At 38.8% G+C, this 25,638-nt stretch overlaps 1 protein-coding gene across 1 annotated transcript in view; it reads left to right on the forward strand.

Annotated features, from left to right (window-relative positions):
• The first annotated feature begins 398 nt into the window (after window positions 1-398).
• Dsg4 (desmoglein 4) overlaps window positions 399-25,638 on the forward strand; it is a 29,274-nt gene continuing 4,034 nt past the window's right edge. The window contains exons 1-14 of the mRNA XM_005373160.1: window positions 399-599; window positions 1,255-1,290; window positions 3,082-3,213; window positions 4,969-5,124; window positions 5,488-5,632; window positions 7,548-7,714; window positions 8,268-8,402; window positions 9,342-9,527; window positions 15,721-15,992; window positions 17,410-17,549; window positions 18,756-18,974; window positions 21,206-21,511; window positions 24,946-25,085; window positions 25,235-25,298. Coding sequence (XP_005373217.1) covers window positions 399-599; window positions 1,255-1,290; window positions 3,082-3,213; window positions 4,969-5,124; window positions 5,488-5,632; window positions 7,548-7,714; window positions 8,268-8,402; window positions 9,342-9,527; window positions 15,721-15,992; window positions 17,410-17,549; window positions 18,756-18,974; window positions 21,206-21,511; window positions 24,946-25,085; window positions 25,235-25,298 — 2,299 coding nt within the window. The remainder of the gene's footprint in view (window positions 600-1,254; window positions 1,291-3,081; window positions 3,214-4,968; window positions 5,125-5,487; window positions 5,633-7,547; window positions 7,715-8,267; window positions 8,403-9,341; window positions 9,528-15,720; window positions 15,993-17,409; window positions 17,550-18,755; window positions 18,975-21,205; window positions 21,512-24,945; window positions 25,086-25,234; window positions 25,299-25,638) is intronic.

Here is a 25,638-nt window from a genome sequence, read left to right on the forward strand (position 1 = left end):
CCGAAACTCTGTTTCTCTACAAACCCTCTGCACTAAGAACCTGCTCTGTGCCACATGGCGTCCTTCGACCTACGATCCTAGCCTGGCCACGCTGTCTGCCTTAGATTTCTCCCTTCTATTTCTGTCACAATGGTAAGTGCTTGCTTACCTTTTACCAGGTTTGTTTCTGCTCTTGCTTCACTTATCTTCTTGGTTCTGTTTCATTCAGTGCCCTCATTTTCTTCAACTTCAAATACTACTGTTCTGGAAAATTCCATTTTCTCTGATTTTCTCCCCCAAATATTAGAAATATACTGAAGGTAAGTAGAACAGATGTAAGTCATCAGTGCCCTACCGTCACGGTCTCCTGCTACAGCTAGTCTCTGTGAACAGCACCTCCTTTCCCCAGAACGGCAAGCATGAGTCGCTGGAATCATCCACCTCTCCCTCCTCAAGCCCTTACTCTGAGCCCTGTCAGCTCTTTGCTCATACCTCTGTTCTCTCTCCTGCTCCCCAGGCCCTCCTGCCCCACGGTGCATGCGCTCACTGTATCTTATCCAAGCAATGGCTACTTCTTCAACGGCTCCACTTCAAGTGCTTTCCCTTGCCACCCTCCCTTCGTATGAATGACATGCTTTAAAGACCGTGGTTTTGACAGTCTCCATCTCTGTCCAGTGCAGTCCAAACTGCCCCGCCTGCATGTAAAGCACTTCCGGTCTAGCCCCACACTGACTATCCTCCCTTGTCTCTCAGGGCTCTCCCTCAGGCCACTAACTGCACTGGATCTGCACCATCCTCTGAGGTTGTGTGCCTTTACACATCTGTTCTTGTTTGCGCCAGCTGAAATGTTCTCAGTCGACTCCTCTTATTAAGTCAGCTTAGAAGCCCCTGCTCACCTGTGAGGCCTCCCTGAAGTCCACGTTGATAACGTGCTCCTCAACTTTCCCTGCCATCCAGCGCACGTGTGTCTCTGTTGAAGCAGGTGTCCTAACACGCCTTGCTGTAGAAAGTCACATGTTGTTTTCTCTGAAACTTTAAAACCCTCCACAAAGAATGTAATCATAATGTACTGCACATATGTACTAATAAAACTTAAAATAAGTAAAAATGTAAAAGCCTTTTGAGGGCAAAAAGCCTTATTATTGTTCTCTATTACTCACGTCGATTTTACATTTTGTAACTAAATGTATATTTAAGAGACAAGTTAATGAAAAACTATTGTCCATGTTGTCCCGACACTGTTTCTGTATGCTAACACTGCGCCTTTTCTCACAGGTGGTCTTGGAAGTAAACAGTGAATTTATCGTTGAGGTAATGTATAATGACACTTTTCTCTACTTAAAATCAAAAGACAATTGGGTTTTATAATATATATCAAACATTAGAATATTTGAAAAATGTAATCATCCAGGTAAAAGTTTGGAGAATGCATATCAGTCAAGCTGAAATAGCCATAGTAAAACTTATCTTCTCAAATTTTTATACTTTAGAGGCCTGGCTTGGGCAGGTCAGTGTCTCTGTAACTCTCACGCATAAAACCATGTTAGTACCCTACTTAAATGTTTCCCAATCTACCTAGAGTGGTGGTGCACACCTGTAACGCCAGTACTTGGGAGGCTGAGACAAGAGAAGCGCAGGGATCTGAGGCCAGCCTGGGCCACATAGTGATTTCAAGGCCACCCTGAAGTACTGGAGAGACTCTGTCTCAACACACACACACTCTCTCTCTCACACACACACACACACACACACACACAGTTTCCCAACCTATAACAAAGGAAGAAAAGAAACACTTAAAAACGGAAGATGATTTTTAGACATATCAACAAGAAGCTGGTCTACGAATGAATAAGGGAAAGATGAAAAAATTAAAAACACATAATTTCAATTAAATAAACCAACAGGAAATCTGCTGACAGAGCAGGACTCAGGAAATAGGACTACTGTCCTATATCTCTGGTGGTGCCTAATTTTATTGTGATAGTGAAATTTTTATTATGATCATCTGAAGTCATTGGAGAAAATGAAATTACATTTCTAGTCTCTGATGACAAAATAGGAAATATATGATCAACCCAGGAAGCTGAATTACAATGGACAGTATAGATGCATTGCTCCTTGAAATAATAATCTTCATGCACATGGAACTTCTCCACGCTAAAGTAATAATTAAATACAGCCTTAGCTGGAGCAAACATATAATCATCTATGTCTTCATAAGGACATTAGCACTTTCAAAAATAAATATATAAAGTTTGTGTATGTATACACATATGTTTATGCATGTAGTAGCATTTTGAAAGTCTTTAGTTATATAAAATTCTTAAGCATCCATGACCAACAGCAAAAAACTACAAAGGGAAAAACAAAGCAAGTAGAGACACAAATACACAACATCAAGAAGCCCTAGAGTGGTGCACTCCTATAATCCCAGCACTCGGGAGGCTGAGGCAGGAGGATAACTGCCAGTTCGAGGCCAGCCTGCACTACACAGTGAGTTCAAGCCCCTCCTGCATAGTGAAAACCTGTCTCAAAAAGAAAACAAAAAGAAGAAGCCATAGAGATGTCCATAGGCTCTATGGCCAGTGCCACCCTTTAGCTCACAGAAGTCTTCTAATTTTGCAGTAAGGCACTGGGATGCTGACCTTATCAACAGAAGAGAAAACTTCCTTCCTCGGTGTAGATGAGTGCAGCTTATATTTAGGATGAGATGCACTCATACAGAGGAGGGGAAGCCCTCAAACTCCAGGGGCAGCAAGGTCCTGTCAGAGCACAGGGAAGGTGATTTGAGCCAGGCTTCCACGTGGAGTAAAGAAAAGTTACAGCATAGTATGAATTATTGCACGTTGCAAACACCACATGGAGCTAATGGAATCTGTTTGACCAGAATCTTTAGAGTTAGCAGTGAGATGATTCCAGTAAAGTAGCAGTCAGGGTTAGGCAAACTATATTTATCCGCGGCTGAGAAACAGGAAAAAGTTCCTTTGCTCCTCAGGTTCAGTACCATCGTTTCTTCTGAGTGCACCTCACGATGTTAAATAAATGTCTGTGTTAAGTAAAAGTATCCTAACACTATAAGAACGTGAATTATCCTTGCTTAAGGTGAAAGAATTAGACATTGAAAATGGCACGACAACATGGCAAACCGTCAGAAGACAGAAGAGGGAGTGGATCAAGTTTGCCGCGGCCTGTCGGGAAGGAGAGGATAACTCGAAGAGGAATCCGATCGCCAGGGTAAGGGACAAAGCACAAGCCCCACAAGTGGGTCCTGCGCTGATAGCAAATGCGTGGCTAGCAGGAAAACTCTGACGTGCTGCAGGGATTTGAAGCCCATGTGTGTTTAAGAAAGTGACATGTAGTCACTTGCTTGTTTCTGAGGATCGTGTGCTGGTCGCTGAGGAAGAGCAAGTGAGCTTGGCAAGGGCGTCCTTGCCAAGTAATGCTAGGAGAACGGCTTGACTTGAGAGTGCAGATGGGCTTCGGCTATTTGTCTGTGGTCTACTCATTATTGCCTGCGTATGCGATAGCAAATTTACGGTCATCCGAAGACTAGCTCTTCAAACAGTCATGGGTTTACCACTGGACTTGGTTCATTCAGGAAAGTAAGGGTGGTGTCAAAGCCTCTAAATTCAGAATTAGGAGGGTCTGGAAAGTTCCTGGCAAACACTGGCTGCCAGTGGGAAGGAAAGGTAAAGTGAGGGTGTGTGATGACTTGATCTGTGACATCTGGGATCCACATAGCAGTTTTACTTGTTCTTTCTGGGCATCTTGGCCTTGGGCTGCTCTAGAATCCAACAGCAGGGTGATCTGCCCAGATCCCCTCCTTAGAGATTGACAGCAAAAACAGAGTGGGCATCGGCGGGGAGGGTGCAGACACAACCTCAGCTGCAGAAGAGCCTTGTGCTTTCTCAGAGCTTCCCAAATTGGAAAGATGCTTTTCAAGTATGACTTTCATTTAACTTATAGCTAGACTTTTATGTGATCCCACCTGCACTACACATGCTTTTTTATTTGCATTTTGGAGAGTTTTCTTCTATACATAAAAAAGATCTTTAGATGAGAACTGAGCTACCTGAAATTGTATCTTCAGCTGATTGTGATAAATGGAGATGTTTGGGTGACAAGTCTTAGTATTATGTCCGACATGCCCATCTTTAGTACAGAAGTGAGTGATAGATATAAAGCTATTAAAACAAAAGCCGTGTGACCAAAATCCATATTGGCCATAAAATCTCTTAGGCAGAAGCTAAGCATTGTGACCCATGCCTAGTCTAGCACTCTAAAATGCTGAGGCAGGAGGATTGCAAGTTCAGGCTCAGCCTGAGAAATTTAGCAACTTTACAAGATCTTTTATCAAAATGTTAGTAAGTAAATAAATACGCTGACAAGGTAGCTCAGTGTGAAGGTTCAACCCCCAGTACTGTGGCATTATATGCAATATAGTTAATATATAGTGACATTATGTACTGTGTATTATGTATTTGGCAGAAGAGTGATACATTAGATTTTTCCATATCTAAACACTATTTCTCTTCTAATTTTCTTAATATGTCTGTCATTTGACTGAATCTCCAACTCAGGTTTAAGCAGGGTATTTATTAGTGTAACACAAATTTTAAGAATTAGTAAAGTTTCTGATTTCTTCTGTCAGACTATACGCAAACAAAATCAGAGAACTGAGCAATGTATTATTAATAATAGAAAATCTGGTGTCACATATGCATGTGCGTATGCTTGTACACATTGGGCTAGGGTTGTATGTACACAGCCTCATACAGCCCACATAAAGGCTGTGTATGTGTACCAGTGCTGTCTCACCATAAGCTTGGAGAAGGTCAGTGATTTCAGGGTCCCACAGCACTAAGTCACTATGCTACATTTCAAACCAAAGCCCATCTAGCTGTGATTTCCTTTCCCTTTCGATTCCCTTTTGATTCTGGTTCACGACTGGGTCTAAATGAGATCAGCTCCTAACCATTTCACTTGTAGATTCGCTCAGACTGTGAAGCGAACCAGAAAATCACCTACCGCATCTCCGGGGCAGGGATTGATCGGCCACCTTATGGTGTGTTCACCATTAATCCTCGGACTGGGGAAATCAACATCACTTCGGTAGTGGACAGAGAAATAACTCCACTTTTCCTGGTAAGTCAGAGCAGTGTGTTTTCATTTATTCATACTATTTTTCTTCCCTTTTAAAAAAATTTCAGGACTATGAGCTTCCTTTTGATAAAACACAGGAGACTGGAACAAATGACAGGCTAGAACAGATGAGAAAAGGGTAGAAATGTAAGTTTACTATTGTTCCAGATTCTCTTGTGTGTTACAGCTACAAGTGACCGATGCCTTGATCATATTTACATTAGTAAATTACGGTAAAAAAATTATGATAATATAGTCCAAATTCAAGGGAAAGGCACTTCTTCATTTCTTTCCTCATGTGTTTTCAAACATGTTATCTAATTTCCTTTGGTGGAGAACAGCAGTTCTTTTTCTGACTTTCCACAGATCTACTGCCGAGCCCTGAATTCACGGGGCGAAGATTTAGAGAGTCCTCTAGAGCTCAGAGTCAAAGTCATGGACATAAATGACAATCCCCCAGTCTTCACCCAGAATGTCTACACTGCCAGCATCGAAGAGAACAGTGACGCCAGTAAGTGGAAAGACGCCCTTCTCTGCATTTACTACCTCCGTTTCCTTCGGGCAAAAGTTTTAGAAGGTTGACGTACTGGTCATTTAAAGATTGGGGGCATCAAGGAAACTTGTACTTTGAAAGAGCCTCATAAATTTTAACTTATTACTCAGAAAGGATAGAAATAGTGCTAACATATCCTTTTACTTGTAGAAGATTTTTATGCTTGCAGTTTAGAGGGGGTTGGCATCAGAGATTACAGGATTCGTGATTAACTTAATATAAATGAGTAAGCAGAGGAAGAGACCATGAATGTTTGAAAAGGCTCTGTTCTGGTGTATTCCTCAAAGTCTGTGGCTGAACCCTGCCAGGTAAAGGGACAGTGATGCCTCCACCCAGCTGCTCTGTCACACAGAGAGACCAACAGTCTTCACGTCTCTGCAGAAAGTGACATCCTGAGTGCTCGTGTGTTTGTTCCTTCCATCCTGCTTCATTCCACTTCCAAGTCTAATGCTTTCCTGTGTTCTCCCTTTGTATTAGTTCTCTTGAAACTCCTGTCTCTCTTTTTTTTTTCTTTTTTTGAAATAAGGTCTCCCTGTGTAGCCCCGGCTGGCCTTGAACTTACAGGTATCCTCCCGCCTCAGCACCCCCGGTGCTGGGATTACAAGCGTGCACCACCACGCCTGGCTAAACTTTTTTCCCTCTTACTTTTCTGTTTTTCCCATTGGCTCTTCTCGTTCCTCTTTCTATGCCTTCTGCCTCTTTTTCCTCCGCTCATCTAATATTCCTTCCCCTTTCGAATCTATCCCTGCCAACATATCTCTAAGTATATTGCAGGGGAAGTACTAGAAAAGGTAAATTTTAGAAGAAAGGCAAGGGATGGGACATGTAATACTGGAGGACACCAAGAGGCAGGGAGGAGACCCAAAACTCCTTCCTTGTCTCACTGTTGATGTGTTTCATTCAGCACAGTCTTAACAGGGGAAGAGAAGGTGAAACCCACCAAGTTCCCTAGGCTGGGATTAGCAAAGTATCAATGCTTTCTCAAATGAAACTAGTTTCTGAAGAAAGGGCTGCAAAGCCAGCACACATCTTCAGAACCTATAAAGTCCTTCAACCCTGGTTCTTTCTATTCAAGGAAGCCCTGAGTTTTTTACTTTGAGGCCTGGCCAGGAAACAAAAGAACATCAGGAACCTGCCGACTCTGGAAAACTCTGTCTGGTAGACTAATGTCCTTGGGATTGTGGCCAGGACAGCTGGTCTTGTCTCTATAAGTAATTAAGAACTGCTTAGATTCCTATGATCAAATCTTCTCTTCAGAGGGGCTGGGGATTTAGCTCAGCAGCAAAAGCGCCTGCCTGGCAAGCACAAGGTCGTGAGTTCGGTTCCCGGTATCGGAGAAAAAAAAAAAAAATCTTCTCTTCAGTTGTTACATATTTTTGAATGCTTGATAAGTGCTACTACCTTACGGTGCAATTATCTCTTTCTAGATGAATGACAGCTAGGAATATAGGTGCTCAATAAATAGTTGCAGTGCAATGTTGTCTTTAACTGAGCTATAATCTTTCTTAATTAAGTATTTAAGATAATTTCACAAAACCTTGGCAAAAACAGAACTGATAACATTGCTTCTTTTAGCTATAAATAGCCTACTGAACTTTTATTATATGTTAAAAACCACTACCTTTTGCTACTATTTTCCATGTAATCATTAAAGGAATACAAGTACTTCATAAATAGAAAGAGATTCGTAGAAGCAACCCACTTTTTTTTTGTAATCACTGGTATACATGTAAGATACAGTGACATGTTCTCATAGAAAACTTGAACAGAGATGACTCAGGAGAAAGCCAACCACTCTTCCTTTTTCTGCCTCAAGAGTTGATGCATTCATCCTAACAGTGCCAACCATTCTCCACTCTGTCTTTATTCCTAGATGCCCTGGTGGTAAAGCTAAGTGCCACTGACGCAGATGAAGACAACCACCTGAATTCTAAAATCGCCTACAAGATCATCTCTCAGGAGCCTGCAGGGGCACCCATGTTCATGGTGAACAGGTACACTGGAGAAGTCCGCACCATGTCCAGTTTCCTCGACAGAGAGGTAAAGCCTTCTGTGAATGAACCAAATAGTGCATGGTCTCGGTGGTGTGAGAAACCGAGAGTGTAAATAAGAACCTAATGTATAATAGATACTATAAAATAGGAAGAAATTGTTCAAAAGGAAAGAGAGGTGGAGATAGGAAGGGAAAAAAAATGAGGGGGAAAAGGATGAAATGGAAACAAATCTTTGTAAATAAGGAGGGGAAGAAGGATTGAAGGGAGCGGATGGGAATGGGATAAAAGAAGTAAGATGTATCATATACACATACAAGTTCCCTATGATGAATGTGATCATTATGTATATCTAAACTGTACCAATAAAAAAAAGAAATCAGTTTTGGAAAACAAAGATGAAATGACCCATGTGTGCCTTATTCCAATGTGAAAGAGAAAAGGAAAATTGTTCCATTCATTTTTAATGAAAATTAAAGATCAGTTATGTAGATTTCAGTTGACACTCTTGTAAAAGTAAGGACAAGTAATGGTCTTGGCATGTGTTGGGTTCCACTCCAGACAAAAGCTACACCTCACAACTCTTTTTCATCTTAATCAAGCAACACAGTATGTACAGCCTACTCGTGAGGGGTTCAGATCGGGATGGAGCTGCCGACGGGCTGTCCTCTGAGTGTGACTGCAGAATCAAGGTTTTAGACGTCAATGATAATTTCCCTGTCTTAGAAAAAACTTCAGTAAGTTGTTACCCTTGTGATCCTCTTTCTATAAATGTAGCTACTCAGGTCGCTCTCCTGCTAGTTTGTGAGCCTGGTTCCATCACATACCTGGATGGCTCAGCTTTGTCATGTAAACCTTGGAAATAAATGTGTATATTATGTTTGACTCACTATTCCAAGCAAACTTTCTCTATGAATGCAAGAGCTATCAACTCCATATAATTTACTCACAGAAATGTGGACATTTGTTGGCATACTTCTGAGAATAACGTAACAATAGTGGTACATTTGTCTTTGCTTCATGATTGACTGAATTAGTTCTACCAGAATCCCAAATATTTTCAACTTTTATTTTTATCTTTATGCATAAAGAAGTATAAAGTCCAACACTGTAGGGTCAAATCTGGATTGCCACTTATTTTGTTTTTTTTTTTTTTGGTTTTTCTCCGGTACCGGGAACCGAACTCACGACCTTGCGCTTGCCAGGCAGGCGCTTTTGCCGCTGAGCTAAATCCCCAGCCCCTGCCACTTATTTTGATAAAAATATATTTTATCAATTCATTCTTTTTCATGCTGTCTATGGCTTCTTTCTGCTGCGAAAGCAGATACAACAAGCCATAACACTGGTATTCTGGCCCATAAAGCTAATATATGAACTACCCGGCCCTTCAGAGAAAAATGTATGATCCCTTACCTAAAAGGAGAGTGAGATAAATTAAAAATAATCAGAAAAAAAACATGAAAAAAACTGATAGTTTGAGCTGAATTTTACATGCTATATATGAAAATCAGTTTTAGAATCATTTAATTCTTGTATTTCTGATGGGAAGTATGCCATTAATAATAGTGTAAAAATCATTGATCTAGTTTGTTGTTAGCATCTTATAAGATAGTTGTGTTAGTATCTTCATCCTTTTGAATATTCGTTGATTATGAAGTTGATCTATTTTATTTCAGTACTCAGCAAGTATCAAAGAGAATTGTTTGAGTTCAGAATTGATACGATTACAAGCAATTGATCTTGATGAAGAGGGTACTGATAATTGGTTGGCAAAATATATAATCCTCTCTGGAAATGAAGGAAACTGGTTTGATATTCAAACAGACCCACAAACCAATGAAGGCATTTTGCAGGTCATGAAGGTACAGTACGGGATTTACAATAATTTCTTCCAAAGACGTTTTAAATGATTCTTAGAGATACATTCTGCCACCAAAAAAAATACTATCACCTGACACACTGCTTATTCAGCAATAAGCTTCCTAAGAGGGCTACTGTGCCAGTCTGAGCCTTCCAACCCAGGAATACAATATTTACTATAAAACAAATCAAAAGGTAAAAGGCTATTTTGTTCTCCTAATGCCCAATATCTAGTTAAGAAGATAAAGCAAGAGCTCCAAATTACATAATGCATGACAGTGAGCAACTTTATAAATAGTGATACAGATTTTATATTACAAAACATAACTTCTAAGTGGATAAAATGAGGGGCTGGGGATTTAGCTCAGCGGCAAAAGCGCCTGCCTGGCAAGTGCAAGGTCGTGAGTTCGGTTCCCGGTACCGGAGAAAAACCAAAAAAAAAAAAAAACAAAAAACAAAAAAAACAAAATAAGTGGATAAAATGAAAATAATTAATGACAGAAAAGGAGGGGAGACCCTTGTGCGCTAGATTCACCTGAAAATTCTTCTTCAAAGAATGAGGTTTAAGGAAGACGTTATATCTGAGGTTGTTAACGTAGAGAAGACACAAAGCATGTTCAGGGCCTGGCGAGTATTCTTGCAGGAAAAGCTGAGATGTCGAGTTAGAGTTGTTCTGCTGAGAGCTCTGAATGCTGAACTATAGGTTTGACTTTGCACTGCAGATTAATTTTGCTTAAACCACTTAATTATTTTAGTTCATACACAACAATAAAATCTAAGGACTTACAAATTTAAAACCACAAACCAGTAAGATTCAGATCAACGTTCATATAGTGAGGAAAGCCAGTTGTGAGCACATTCCTGTAATTCCAGCACTCGGGAGGCCGAGGCAAGAGGATCACCAAGCCATTGAGGCCAGCCTGGGCTACATAGTGAGTTCAAGGGCAGCCTGAACTACATAGTGAAACCCAGTCTCAAAAAAACAACAAAAAAAAATTTTCCAACACCTAAAAGGAAATGCTTTGGGGTATTGTCTTAAGTAGAAATAACATTAGAGGCTGAACTCTGGAAGTTTAAAGTTATGAAAATAATTGTATTAATCAAATCCTAAGATACTAAGAATCTGATCAGAGGCAATAGCAATAAAAAAGGAAGCAAGTGAACCAATATGAAAACCACCGCCAAATGTAAAATAAATAGGAATAAAAGAACAAGAGGCCACTTACCAGATCAAGTTTTGAATATTTCCAAAGATCAGAATTTTGTTAAAACTTGCATTGTGATTAAAAATCCAGATCAGGGGGAAGCAACTCTTGACCTCTCCTCTCATCACCTTAATCACTGACTCAGCGTGGTATCTATCTTCTATGTTTTTTCATGGGTACATTTTAGATATGCACAATGATAACATTCCCCATGGGGAGTTTGTGCCTCTACATGATATACCTTGCTTCTTCTTCTTCCATCCCCTCCCCTTCCTTCAACCCTTCTTCCTGTCCTTATTTCAAAGGCTTTGTTTCCATTTTATCCTTCTATTCTTTTTTCTCGTCCCTTCTTTCCCTTCCCCCTCCTGCCTCTCTTGTTTCTCTTCTCATTTGAACGTTTTCTTCCCATTTCCCATTGTCTATTACACATTTTGGTCCTTATTTATACTTTCGGTTTCTCATAGCAGAGAAACAATGCAATATTTAAACACATATGTCCAAGTTATTTCACTTAAGACTATGGGCTCAAAGTACATCCATTTAGCTAGAAATGACTCAATCTTATCCTTCTTTATGGCAAAGTAGTATTTTATTGTATAAAAAAAAAAAAAAAACACATTTTAGCCAGGCATGGGGTCACATGTCTGTAATCCCAGCACTCAGAGGCTGAGGCAGGAAAATCACCATGAGTTCAAGGCCAGCCTGGGCTACATAGTGAGACCCTGTCTTAGAGAAGAAAGAAAAGAAAAGGAAAGTAAAGAAAAAAGAAAAAAAAAGAAAAGAAAAGACCACATCTTCTTTACCCGTCCATCAGTTGATGGGCATTTGGGCTGTTTCCAAGATTTAATTACTACAAATTGTGCCACTATAAACGTGTGCACATATTGGTGTGGTATGATGCTTTTAATTCTTTTAGGAAGATACCCAGAAGGGGTATAATGGGGTTGAATGGGACCTCTAGTCCTAGTTTTTTGAGAAATCTCTACACTGATTTCCACAGTGATTGCATCAGTCTATACTCCTACCAACAATGGAGAAGGTTCCTTTCTCCCCTACCACCCCTCCCACATTTGTTATTGGTTGATTTCTTGATAATAAGCATTCCTTCCAGAGTGAAATGGAGTCTCAGTGTTGTTTTAATTTGCATCTCTCAAAGGACCAGGAATGTTGAACATTTTTTCATATATTTATCTGCCATTTCTCCTTCTCCATCTGAGAAGTGTCTATTCATTTCAGGTGTCTATTTTTGGGGCTGGACTTTTACATTTAGGTGTCTGATTTTCCTGAGTTCTTTATATATTTTAGGTATGACTTCCTTGTCTGAGGAACAGCTGGCAAAAATTTTTCCCAGTCTGTGGTTGTCTCTTCATTCTGTTAGTGGTTTCTTTTGAGGTACAAAGCCTTTTAATAAAATGAGATCCCAGTTGTTGATTCTTTGTGATAGTTCCTGTATGACCAGGGTTTGTCCATAAAGTCTTTGCCTACACTAGTGTCTTAATGAGTTCTACCTATTTTATCTTCCAGCAGATTTAGTGTTTCTGTTTTAATATTTAGATCTTTAATCCATTTCATTTTAGTTTAGTGCATGGTAACGATATGAATCTAGTTCTAATCTTTGGCATGCAGAAAGCCAGTTTTTCCAGCTCTGTTTTCTAAAGATGCTATCTTTCTTCTAATGATGGTGTTTAGCTCCTTTGTCAAAGATAAGGTGGCTGAGTATGTTTGGAGTTCCTTCCGCATCTTCTAATCTGTCCCATTGATCCTCAGGTCTGTTTTTTGCCAGTACCATGGTGATTTTATCACAGTAGCTTTGTAGTATAATTTTAAGTCAGGGATTGTGAAGCCCCCTGCCTTGTCGTTGTTGCCCAGAATTGCTTTTGCTATTCTAGGTCTCTTCTGGTCCCAAATGAATTTTAGGATTGTTTTCAACAATTCTATGAGATATGCTATTAGTATTTTCATTGGGATTGCACTGAACCTATACAACAATTTTGGTTCTTCAATTCCACTATATTGGTTCTTCCTATCCAAGAAAAAGGACTATCTTTCCATTTTCTGGTATCGTCTTCCATCTCCTTTTTTAGAGCACTGTAGTTTTGAATGTAAGGATCTTTTACTTCCTTCACTGGGTTGATTCCTAAGTATTTCTTTTTAGGGGTGCTATTTTAAATTGCTGTTCTTTAGTTTCTCTCTCAGTGAGTTATTTGTGTGCAAGAATGCTATTGATTTTTGAGTGTGAACTTTGTAAGCATAGTACCTAGTAATATATAACTGTTCTTTACTTTTGATATGTTTCTCGAACTAGTAAAATAGTAGTAAGAACTTTGCACATAAACAACTCAAACTGATATTTTTCCACCTCCAGCTCCTGGTCCAGTGTGTATGTGTGCATGCATGTGTGTGTGTGCATGCTTTCACTTCAATATCGAAAAAAAAGTCAAAACACTACCCAAATGAAATTCTAACAAAAATGCAGGTTGTTTATACTTTAATAATTTTAACTGAACATTTTTAAGCCATTACAATACTAACCACCAACTAAAATGGTATATTTTATGTGTTGAGGCTTTCCATACAATACCTCACTTACTCCTCACAACTCTGAGAAGAAAATATAGTGATGTCCTCTTTCTAGAAAGTGAAACAAAACCAAAGAGGAAAGCTAGCTTGTCTTCATTCGTCTAGATGGAAAATTACAAAGACAAGATCCCACTAGACCTCCCTGATCCCAAAGTCCTGTTTAACTACCACATCTACACAATCAGGGGCCAATAAACAGGAAAGAGCTAATGCCCTGAGATTTTCTGTTTGAGTCTGTTCACCTCTAAAAACCTCCCACCTGTGTGTGTCCTAATCGCCTCTTCTAGTAAGGTAAAACATGTGCCTTCTACTAGATATGTACCCTTTTCCTCAGCCTCTGCCACGATAAAACTGTCACATGCTCTTTTTGCAAGGAAATTTCTAGTCTTCTACCTCATTCACACTTAGCTCTAAAATGTATCAAGATTCTCCTAAATGTATCAGGATCCCCCATCACAACAGACAAAAAAAGAAGTCAGACAAACAAACAAAACTAGGTGTGAGACTCTAACAGCTTAGCTTCCATGTTAAATTTTACTGTAGCAAAAACACTGCCCAAAGCCTAATCCATCTCTGGAAGGGTTCTCTTGCGGAGCCATGTTCTAGATCACCATGGTGACATACACCTCCTTGTCCTATCAAGCAGTTATTTTTCAGCTATGCCTTGAGTGACAATGAAGAAGTTTTTCCAGTCCCTCCATTCAGCCCATGAAGAGACTCGTTGTTTATATTACTCTTTGTGAATCTCAGACCTGTAGACACAATCAGAAAATCCTTGATAAGGAGCCTTACTGGCAAAGAGCTAACGCAACTTTCTGCTTTTCACTACTTTATTTTTTCTTTTTTTTTTTTTTGTTTGGGTTTTTCTCCCATACCGGGAACCGAACTCACGACCTTGCACTTGCCAGGCAGGCGCTTTTGCCACTGAGCTAAATCCCCAGCCCCCTACTTTATTTTTTCTTATTCAACCTGCTGGAGGAAATATTAGCCCTCTATCAACTTACTGTCCCGAATGTCTGTGGATTTCTATAACTGATACAACTTTAGACACATATTAATGTGCTTGATCACATGATAAATAAAAGTACATTTGTGTGTATACATAAGAATGCCCTCGAGAGAGTTCTCCTTCACAATAGATTTTGCAAATTTTTCATTTGTTTAAAGCTAATATGACATTCAAGAAAATAAAAATTGAGTTCTAGAAGAGATATTTCTTCTGGATGAAAATTCATCTAAATTTATATACACCTCTGTACTAGGTATTATGGGACCAGGCCCATCATGTAGACCAGTGGACTAGGTATCATGGGGTCATCTGTGAAACGTGTAAAAACAATCACTATGCCAAACCTGCAGGTTTTAGGTGAAATTCAAGTGAGGCATACTGGGTCATTCCAAACAAAAAACCAAATGAGTTGCTGTAAATATTTCTGACTTTTTTTTAACTCTTCTGAAAAATTTAACTCTAAAAAATCTAAGAAAACAATGATGATGTTATTAAATTTCCCTGGGGGCTCTCATAATTTGACCTCTGTCATTGGCAAATATGCTGCAAATGATACCAGAGAGCACCTGGAGACAGGGTAGCCAGCCCTCCCTTTTATACAATGATGTCTTCACTTGTGACTTTTTATGTTGTTGTATCATTCACTCTGAATCAAAAGATTCTATTCATCTTTTCCCCAGAAATCCCAGTTGAAAGGTGACTTCTTTCAGGGTGTGGTACTTACTTATTTGAATGATCCCTATAAAGGATTCTTATCCTCCAAACTCCAATGCAATTATAGTGTACAGCTGGCTATAATAATCATGAGTTCTTTAGATATGTCTGCATCATTTAAAAATAATTACACATTTAATGACATCATATATATTGGCTCCTTTATTCTGTTTGGGTTTTTTGGGGGGTACGGGAATTGAACTCAGGACCTTGTGCTTGCCAGGCAGGTGCTGTGCCACTGAGCTAAATAAACCCCAGCCCTATTCTGTTGCTAATACTTTCAAGAGATTCTCAGATGTGAATTCTGAAAAGGAAATCTGGATCCTATTTAATTACTCACTTCACAGTTGTCAACATTTTTTATCACATTCTAAATTTACTTTTTATTTTTCATAAACAGTTTGACCATCCTTCTGTTTTAGAGTTCTCATATATGAAATTTAAAGCTTCAAAATGTGATTACAATTTGAAGTTGTGGGCTTAAATGACATACATACCTGATCATGCCAAGATAGGGACAGTAAATATCTAAAATATCTAATGCAGTAGTAACTAATATTTTTTCAATTCAAAATCTAACTTGCATCACTCCTGTAATGTGTTCTAGTGTGTGGCTTGCTTACTACCTCTGTAGTCTATCAAACAGTCCTTGGCTGATTCAAAGTCTTTCACTTTCCATCATTTCAGACGTTGGATTATGAGAAAATGCCTAATGTTCTTCTTAGTATTGGAGTTAAAAACCAAGCTGAATTTCACCATTCAGTTGCCTCTCAATTCCGGATGCAATCAACCCCTGTGAGAATTCAGATTGTTAATGTAAGAGAAGGACCCATGTTTCATCCAACTTCCAAGACTTTCAGTGTACGAGAAGGAATAGCAGGACATTCCTTACTGACTCATGTGCTCGGCACGTACACCGCCATAGATTTGGATACAGGAAGTCCTGCAACAAATGTCAGGTACTGGTCACAATGTGTTTGTGTTAGTGTGGCATGGTTCAGGCCAGTGTTAACGCATGTTGCTTGTGCTAGTATATGTCGGTTGTAACACTTTCACAATTTTTTTTTGTTCCTCTTGTTTGTTTCAGAAAGCTACTATAAAATGTGAAATTTTCTTAGCATTTTAAGTGTTTTAGAGGGTGGGAAGGCTCTGGTTAATTAGATGAGTAGTTGTGTCCAGAGAACAATTGTAAGATCAAAGAATTACCTAAGTTACTCTAAGAGTGTCTTTGATCTTTGGGGGTGGATTGTACTACCCTGGACTAGGGCTGGTTAAGCCATATTGGATTAAATAACACACCACAAAAAATGAGTCACTGTTTGTTTCCTTAAAACTTGTATTTATGACTTGGAGATTAATTTCAACCCTCTGCTTAATGTAAGAGGAAAAAACAATGGAAGAAACTAAAACACAGGTGTTTCAGAAATTTGATAAGATAGAGCCAGAACAAGAGAAATGGAACGGCAGGTATAAAGAATACTAGATATATAGACTTTACATCAATGAGGACTATTGAGATATTCTGGAAATAACTTACAGGAAATAGGTCTTCCCCACATCCTTCCTGTCTCTGTCTCCCTTGCTTTCCTTTCTTCCTCTTGATATCTTTTAGAATGAAAAAAGTCTACTGACTTATAAGTTACTTTGATGTTAACTGTTTAATTTAATTAGCTAACAAGTTGACAGATTCTAGGAAAATTGTGAAGTCAGTAAGTACAGAGAAAAGGAAAAAAGTATCAAATAAATGAACTAAAGATTGAAAATTGTGCCTGGTAAAGGAGACCAAGCCTTCCAATAAGGTCATTTAATCCATTATTGAAACAAATCCTAAATAGAGACACCAAGAGAAGAATCTCAAGCCCTTGACTAGGCAAGCAATGAGAACACACCTTCAATTCTACAACAAACTTCCTAAGTCCACCACGTATAAAAATGTGTAAATAATCTTTGATTTTGATAACAAAATATATTTGATATTGCTGTGATGCAACAAATAGATCTGAAATAAACTCCTACATTTTATTAATTATACTAAGAACTGTAAAAGTGTAAGTGATAAACTTTCAAAACTGCTGTAAACCTATGTATTAATACATTTAATATGGGATTTCTATTAATAGGTATATCTTACTTTTTTAACAGTTTCTTAGTGTGTATGGATTATATAGATTAATGGGTTTTATTTTGGCTGATTTGCACATGCATATAGCATGTATAAATTTAACCATCTTTTCCATCACCCCTGTAAACCAAAAGAACTGATACTGTAGAGCACATAAACACAATATATAAGTTGATCATGTTGCAGCTCTTGTGTGATTTTGAAGTACTAATTTTCCTACAAGCATAATTATGAACTTATTTATTTAAAAACAGGTATATCATAGGGCATGATGCAGGCAGCTGGTTAAAAGTTGATTCAAGGACTGGTGAGATACAGTTTTCTAGGGAATTTGATAAGAAGTCAAAATACATTATCAATGGGATATACACAGCAGAGATCCTGGCTATAGATGGTAAGAAAATGTCTTTTCAACATGTTAATAAAATTTGTGCTATTATATTTTAAGTATTATAGTATTATTCTAACTTGATATTTGAATAACACATAATACATTATTTAGTAGTGTAAACATGACTGAAGGAGGATTCTAAGTACCTTAGATCAAGAACTAAATTTAGTTACGCTTATAATTTACACTTAAGCTATAATTTAATATAATATACACTTCGCTTACTTCCTAAAAAGATTTATATCTGGCTTACCTCATAAAGCATAAGAGTTAAAGATAAAGTTTAGTTTCTCTTTATAACCTCATCCCTTGAGTAAAGCTGATCTCACCTGTAGAGTATGTCAGGAATGTTTGCCTCAAGTAACAGCTACGGGGTATATACAAAGTTCACTGTGGGACCATCTGGCAGTGAGACAATGTCCCCAATGGTAGAGTTATTTTAGTGCCACCAAAACTGGGCTACAGGGACAAACCTGACTGAGTGTTGCTTGGTTAGATGTATCATTCATAGTAAGATATCATGGACCAAGAAGGTGCAAGGTTATTCCAAATATAAGATCCCAAGTAAAAGTCATAAGCTCACATGCACTGAGTTCATTGGAACTGAGCCATTTCTCCCATGGGAAAATGTATTACACATTCTTCTTGGTGAACAGAAAGAGGAATTTATTTATTTATCAATAGTTAATGATTCTCCAGCACAGTGCCTAGGAAACTAGCTGCCACAGAACAAAACAGAGAAAGGTCAGCAACCAGGAAGAAAGGGAAAGAGAGGTGTCCCAATTACAGGCCAAACATAACATAGGTTTGCATTAAATTTATATCAGACCTTTACAGTAGCCAAACAAAAAGAAAGATAAATGAGCAGCATAAGATTCAAAGAGAAATACGCAGGAATTGTATGAAGACAAAATTGGAAAGTTGAATGCAGACAAAAGACATTTTGGGAAGAGTGAGCAGGATGGACAAGAATCTTGAGCTAAGGAAAAACTTGTCCCAAAAAAGCTCAGAAGAAGCCAGGGGGCCTGGAACACAGCACACAAAGGCGAGAGTGGCCACGGCTCACCTAGGGAGGCAGAAGCCTGTCAGGCCCCACGAGTCAGTCACTCCACTCTGGTGCTACACGCTGCGCATTGTCATGGACTACAGAGAAAGGACTTTCTCCCAACACCATTTCCCTCAATGTACTTGTACTATTTTATTTTTCAGATGGTTCTGGGAAGACCGCTACAGGAACCATTTGTATTGAGGTTCCTGATGTCAACGATTACTGTCCAGTTGTTTATTCAGAGAGAAATATCATCTGCACTAACTCTCCATCAGTCCTTATCTATGTTAGTGACTCTTCCTACGGCTCTCCCTTTACCTTCTGCGTTGTGGACCAGCCACCAGAAACAACTCCCACGTGGGATATCAGATCCATAAACGGTAAGTGGAATGTATACCTCTTCACACTTTATATCGAAAAGCAAAACAGTCTCCAAATGATCAGCCACATCATATAATAACACTTCCTCTTTTCCCATAAGTTTTGCCATGTTCATATTAAATGAAAAAAAAAAGAACTTCGTGTAAAGATTAGGGCATTGGGGAACATTTTTAGACAAATAAAATCAAAATGTTCATTCACACTGCAGTCACAAATACTCATATACACTTATATAGATTATATATAGTCATATATATCAGTTTAGTGTTATTTTAGTATATAGATAGGCAGTAAACCAATATCTGATCCTTTGAAATGAAAAGAACTCTAACTCACCACGTCACAATTCCTATTCAGAAAAATTTCAGGCAAGTCACACACAGGTCTGTGAAACTCAGATATCCCATAGATACATTTACACACATTCTACTTATTCAGGAACATAAATAGTCAATGATATTGTTTCTATAGAGCTACTAGATCAGACTTATTTGCAAGGGTAAAATTTTAAATTCAAATTGTCTAAAATTAGAATGATTGCTCAAACTATGCTCATACTATTAGGATGTGCTATTATACTACCATCAAAATAACAAGTATGCAAAGTATTTAAATACAAAAGAATGCATAAATCAAAAAGGTAAAGTGAAAAACAGATTCCAAAGTAGTTTGTGTGTGTGTGCTGACAACAGTTATGTAAAAATCAATGCCTGACTCTGATTTTTAAAAAAAGAGAGTATATTTCCAACAACACAACATTTTATCTACCTTGAGCTATTTTTCCTAAAGTATTAAATGTATAATAGAAAATAAGATGGCATAAGGAGACCTGAGATAGTTCCCCTATCCCACATTCATAGGATCGGTAGGAAAGATTCTGTTGGGTACCGAGGTGGGGCTCAGACTGCAGAGTCCCAGGGAAGAGGAAATACTTCCCACCTCTCTGAGGTCACCAGACTTCATTCACAGAATTTAGAGAGTAGAAAACCCTAAATGATACCAGGGAAAATGCCATCAATAAATACTATACACTTGGTCTAAAGAGGAAATTAGGCAACTTACTTTTACCACTAAACTTACCAGTTTTTTTTTTTTTCAACAAAACCACTTTCATATTTTAAGAAGCAGATCACATTAAAGCACTTCCACTAAAATCTACTTTTGTTAATAAAGCTAAATAAACCATTCTTAGTAATTACTTATTTTTTCTTCATTCAGATCCTAATTATTCTGAGTAAAACTGTAAGAAAAAAAAATTCTACATGGAAGTTGGTAAAACTATTCAACTGGTATTATAGATTTGCCAGTAAAAAATATAGCCACACAGAAAAGGATATTCCAAGAGCCTATTTCAATGCTGGTGTTGAAGGATGAAATGAATTTCCACCTAACATGCTGTGATACTGTCTTATCTGATTATTGCTTTGTGCACAGCATAGATTTTAGTAAACAGAGCTGGCATGTCATATAGTTACATAAAGGTAGCAAATCATAATAATAAAAATGTGTGCTATGATTAATCCATTACTATTCAAGATTTAAGCATAAATTTAGTCATCTCTATTCCTTCCATGAATTGATTAATAAATTTCAAATATTTTAAGCAATATTTTTTGTAAAAATCCATAGGCAGTAATAGCACCAAAAATTAGAGGAATAGTTATTGGGTTGATTTCAAATGAAAAGGCAACAATTTTAAATGAGATAAACAATAGTCTTAAGTAAGATATTTTATAAATTATAATCCTAAAAGTAAGACTTTCAGTATTTTCTTTTTGCTCAATATTATTCCTTGCTAGGCGAAGATTTATTGAGTGCATATTATATGTTGAGTACTATTGTTCTGGAAATAAACAGAATCCCCACCTGTATGTAGAAGTAACATTCTAGCAGGCAGCAGTATTAAATAATAAATTTTATCTTTGGGTTTTTCTGTATGTGCATGAGACAGGGTCTCACTAAGTAGTTCAGACTGGCCTCGAACTCACTATGTAGCCCAAGCTGGTTTTGAACTCATAGTGATCCTCCTGCCTCAGCCTCTCAAGTGCTGGGATTACAGATGTGCACCACCACACCTGGCTTGAACAATAAATTTTAAATGAAAATAAAAATAAAAGGGCAGGGTGCTCTATGATCAAGAGCATGAAAACCCCAGGCTCTACATTAGTCTTGGGTATTAAGTGTCACCACAAGGAATTTAAATTATTCCATTTCCTCTCTTCCTTTTCAGGTACTGCTGCTGTCCTTATGACCGAGCAGATGTTATCAGAGCAACTTTACCAAGTCCCCATCCTCGTAAAGGACAGCTACAACAGACAATGCGAACTGCCTCAGATTGTACAGTTAAACGCCTGCGACTGTGACAGCAATCACATGTGCTGGCAGTGGAGTACCACGGGCATCTATAACGGGGATGTCGGCTCAGTCACCGATGACATGAATGGGTTTGTCACTGGTTCCGGAGTTGGGGATTCAAATGGTGGGCTTGGATCAGCGGGGATCGCCATGATTGTCCTGGGCCTCTTACTACTGCTTCGTAAGTATTGGATTAAGTCATCGTTTTTCAGCTGTCCTTCAAAATAGGGCTCTCTAGCTCACTAGGATGCTTATATTAGGCTCATGTGACTCTATTTTCATGTCTGTAGCAATTTTTGTGTGCCTTTGGAAATAGATATACAATAGGACCTATTAGAAAAGTGCCTATCAGTAATGATACCTAAGATCAAGGATGAATGTGAGTTGAGAAACATGAAAGTCACTAAGTGTAATATAGAAAAACAGAAAACTAATCCTGCAATGGAAATATCATCAAAATGCTTTAAGAGCGAAAAGACAGAGTTCAAGATAGGGAGGTTGGGAAAGTCTTCATGGAAGAACTGGATTTTGAGCTGGATGGGAGAGCTGTCTTTTCTCAGAAGAATGACATACATGGGAAAACCCAAAAGACAATCTAGGAAAAGAAATCCCAGAAACAAACAGGAGGCAGTGAAGGATGTAGCCCTGTGGAAGAGTGCGTACCCCAACACCAAACCAAACTAACACAACAGGCAAGCAAAGGGGACAGAAAGGCGCAACAGACTCAGGAAGCAGAGAAACGGAAGGTAGGTTGGGGCCAGCATGCAGACGAGTTCATGACACATCACTGTGGGCCTCAGTCCACAGAGAAGGAGAAAATGGTGAGCACTTGGGGCTCAGGGGACCTGCTCACAGTGATGTAGTAGAATGACTATGAGTTCAGAAAAACAAATGTACCCTCAGCTCTGTCTGGACTGAAGCATAGTTACAGGAATGGCAAGACCCCCAAAGAAAACTTTTAGAGAGATTCTCCTCTCTGCATATCTTTTGCAAAAACATGTAGGTCCTCAGAAGAGAGATATTTCATGGATTTTAAGTTGTACCTGCAATATTTAGATTTTCTGGGGATCAAATACAGAATTCTGAAAATTTTTTTTATAGATTTTTCTCTTTTCTTTTTTTTTTTTTTTTTTTTTGGTGTTTTTGAGACAGGGTCTCGCTATGCAGTTCAGGCTGGCCTGACCTCACTTTGTAGCCCACGCTGGTCTCGAACTCACAACAATCCTCCTGCCTCAGCCTCCCGAGTGCTGGGATTAGAGGTGTGCGCCACCACGCCCAGCCAGAATTCTAAAATTTAAAAAGATTAAACTCATCAAGCTGTATACTTAACCTGTGTTAATATATGAGCACAAGTTAAAATATTAGCATTTTAAAGTACTAAAAAACTGACTTTCAGGCAGGCCTTCTTTCTTAAAACAATTGTGAGTTTGCAAGAATGTGCAAAAACCATGAATGATTCTCCAAATTATGTTAGAGATGTTTTCCCAGAATATGATTCTACAGCAACTGCGTAGAGGTGGCAGCTAACCTTTCTATCAGTGGTCTCAAGCCCAGTTGCAAATAAGAGTCCGTCAGAGGTCTCTAAAAGTATTCACACCTGAGTACTAACCTAAAGCGAGCCACAAGCATGGCCATGTTTAAGTCCCCTGGGACCTAGAGTTAAAAATCCAATATCAGCTCTAATTTCAGCAGGCTAGTACTAAGAATGTCATCATTCTTCCTGGCTCAGACAAAAAAAGCAAGAGCACTGTAAAATGCATTACAGAAAAGCAAGGAAAAGCCCTATGAACTATGTCACTTGTCTTCAATGGAGAAGCCCATGATCTGTCCTAGGGAAGAGGGGCAGTGTGATGTGGGAGGTGAGAGAATTAAGCTCAAACCTTAGTTTGAATCCAAAGGAATTCAAATTAAGACTTTTTACTCTAGCTTGAAACCAATTTACACATATGGTAATTGTATTTGCCATGTGCTAAAAAGATTGCATTTGTTAATTAGTGCTTTTGCTAGAGCTTATGGTACAAAGGTGCATGACCCAGTACTCACGGTGTGCATGGAAATAGTGTAGGTGGAGCAGCTACACCGAGGCGACAGTCCCTGTTTGAGTCCTTTTCCAGAAAGCTTTCTGAAAATGTAAAAGTTGACCTTCCATTGTTTGTGATCCAGATGGGAGGTAAAATTGTCAAATTAACTCTTTTTAATGAAACGCGTAAGAGGACTGATTTGGTACCTTTGAAATTCTTGTCTGAACCTTTAATTAACCCAGTCAGTAAAATACATGCTGTGTGAGGGAATTAGGAAAATATGACAGGCAATTTGAGTAGATTCCAAGAACTAAAAGGAATATATTCTAGAATCTTAGAAAACTTCTCTGTAATTATAGACCAAAGTGGAGGCGATTATCAAGATAATATAGGAAACATTTTTTGTTAGTAGAAACATTTGGAGGGTTCAAACTTTGTGATAGCTTTGATTTTCCATTATATGTGATAGACAAATTATTGGGGGAGTGCCAGGAATCAAACCCAGCACTTCATACACACAAAGCATGTACTCTATGAAGCTACATCCTGAGACCCAGGATATAGTCTTAAAATAATGAATGTAAATAGCACAGTTAAATTTAGTGGGTGATATTTGATGGTTTTAAGTATAAATGTAATGAGAACTGAGGAAAGGTCCTATCTCTAGGTCTTATAACTGAATCTTGTAGCCCAGTCTCTTGAAAATATATATTTCTGGTATGTTTAACTTACAAATGGATATGCTCTACCTGATTGTGTGTGTTCGTACAAACAGCTTTCTATGTGGGTGTGCCAATATAGGCATGATCTATGTATAACCAGTGTACTATGCATGTACCTGTGGATGCACACATGCCCATGGAAACATACATTTATATTTTTATTTATGCATGTGTGTGCATCGATATACTCCAGCTCCTCAATTTAAGATAATTCTTAGTAAACCCATAGCAAATATAAAAGCTCATAAGTTGAAAGCACATTTACTACACCTAACGATCTAACATCATAACTTGGCAACACAGCACCCTGTGGGACAGTGGGTGACCAGGAGCTTCAGCTCACTGTCCCTGCCCAGCTTCAAAGGAGATTATTGGGCAGCAGTTATCACTAGCCAGGAAAAAGATCAAAATTCAAATTTCCAACTAGCCTCTAGCATCACTTTGACACCATTGTAAATCAAAACATCACAAGTCAAACCACTGTAAGTCTTGTACCATCTGCAAAGACCCAGAGATGCTTCAATATGTATATACATACATATATATAAATTCACATGCACGTCTATGGGAGCCTAGCATCCAAAAACTGGACTGGAATCCTACATATGCCACAAACTAGCTCAGGACTGTTGGACTGGAGTGAAGACTGGAATTTGTTCTCCTAAATGTCAGGAAAGAACTTGGGTCCTCGCATTCCAGCTCCGAAGTCCTCTGTGGCTTGGTGGGTCTGTATTTATAGACATGGATATGTATGCTTGATCCTCTAGGAGGGCACAGTGATACGTACACCCTTGGCTCTAGCAATGATACATTCACTGACTTCCTAACTTGAGCAATGGCTGCTAACTCTTCTCCACCACTCTCTTGGGCAGTGTCGCCACTCTTGCTGCTCCTGTGCTGCTGCAAACGACGACAGCCAGAAGGCCTGGGGACCAGGTTTGCTCCCGTGCCCGAGGGGGGCGAAGGAGTGATGCAGCCCTGGAGAATAGAAGGGGCCCATCCTGAGGACAGGGTGAGGCATCTGTCACTTCCAGGGAAGCAGGGATTTCCATGGAAACAGAGCATCCCTTGACCCTGACACACCACACAAAAGTGAAGAGAGGTCAGCATAAAAATACTTACCATGAAACATTTACCATGAAAAACTTTGCTTTTTTTCAGGATGTGTCACATATATGCGGACCCATGACAGCCTCTAACACCCAGGATCGTATTGACTCTTCTGGTCAGTAAACATCATATTCTGTTTTCCTTTTTAAAATATGCAAAACTATTCAATCAGGCCAATCTCTTGTACGAGTACCTTATTTTGAAACAATAGAGTATCTGTCAAAGTCCATAAAGGATAGTGTGGCAAGAGGGAAAGTGATGTGTGACATAGGTACTTTATGTTTTAATCTTAAAGTCCACTGTAGGAAGTACGATTCCGAAATTAAAGAGCAGACTCTGAAACCAAAATGCATAGGTTAGGGGCTGGGGATTTAGCTCAGCGGCAAAGCGCCTGCCTGGCAAGCACAAGGTTGTGAGTTCAGTTCCCGGTACCGGAGAAAAACCAAAAAAAAAAA

The sequence above is a fragment of the Chinchilla lanigera genome, unplaced genomic scaffold (assembly GCF_000276665.1).
Source record: "Chinchilla lanigera isolate Chin_1 unplaced genomic scaffold, ChiLan1.0 scaffold00001, whole genome shotgun sequence".
Lineage (NCBI taxonomy): Eukaryota > Metazoa > Chordata > Mammalia > Rodentia > Chinchillidae > Chinchilla > Chinchilla lanigera.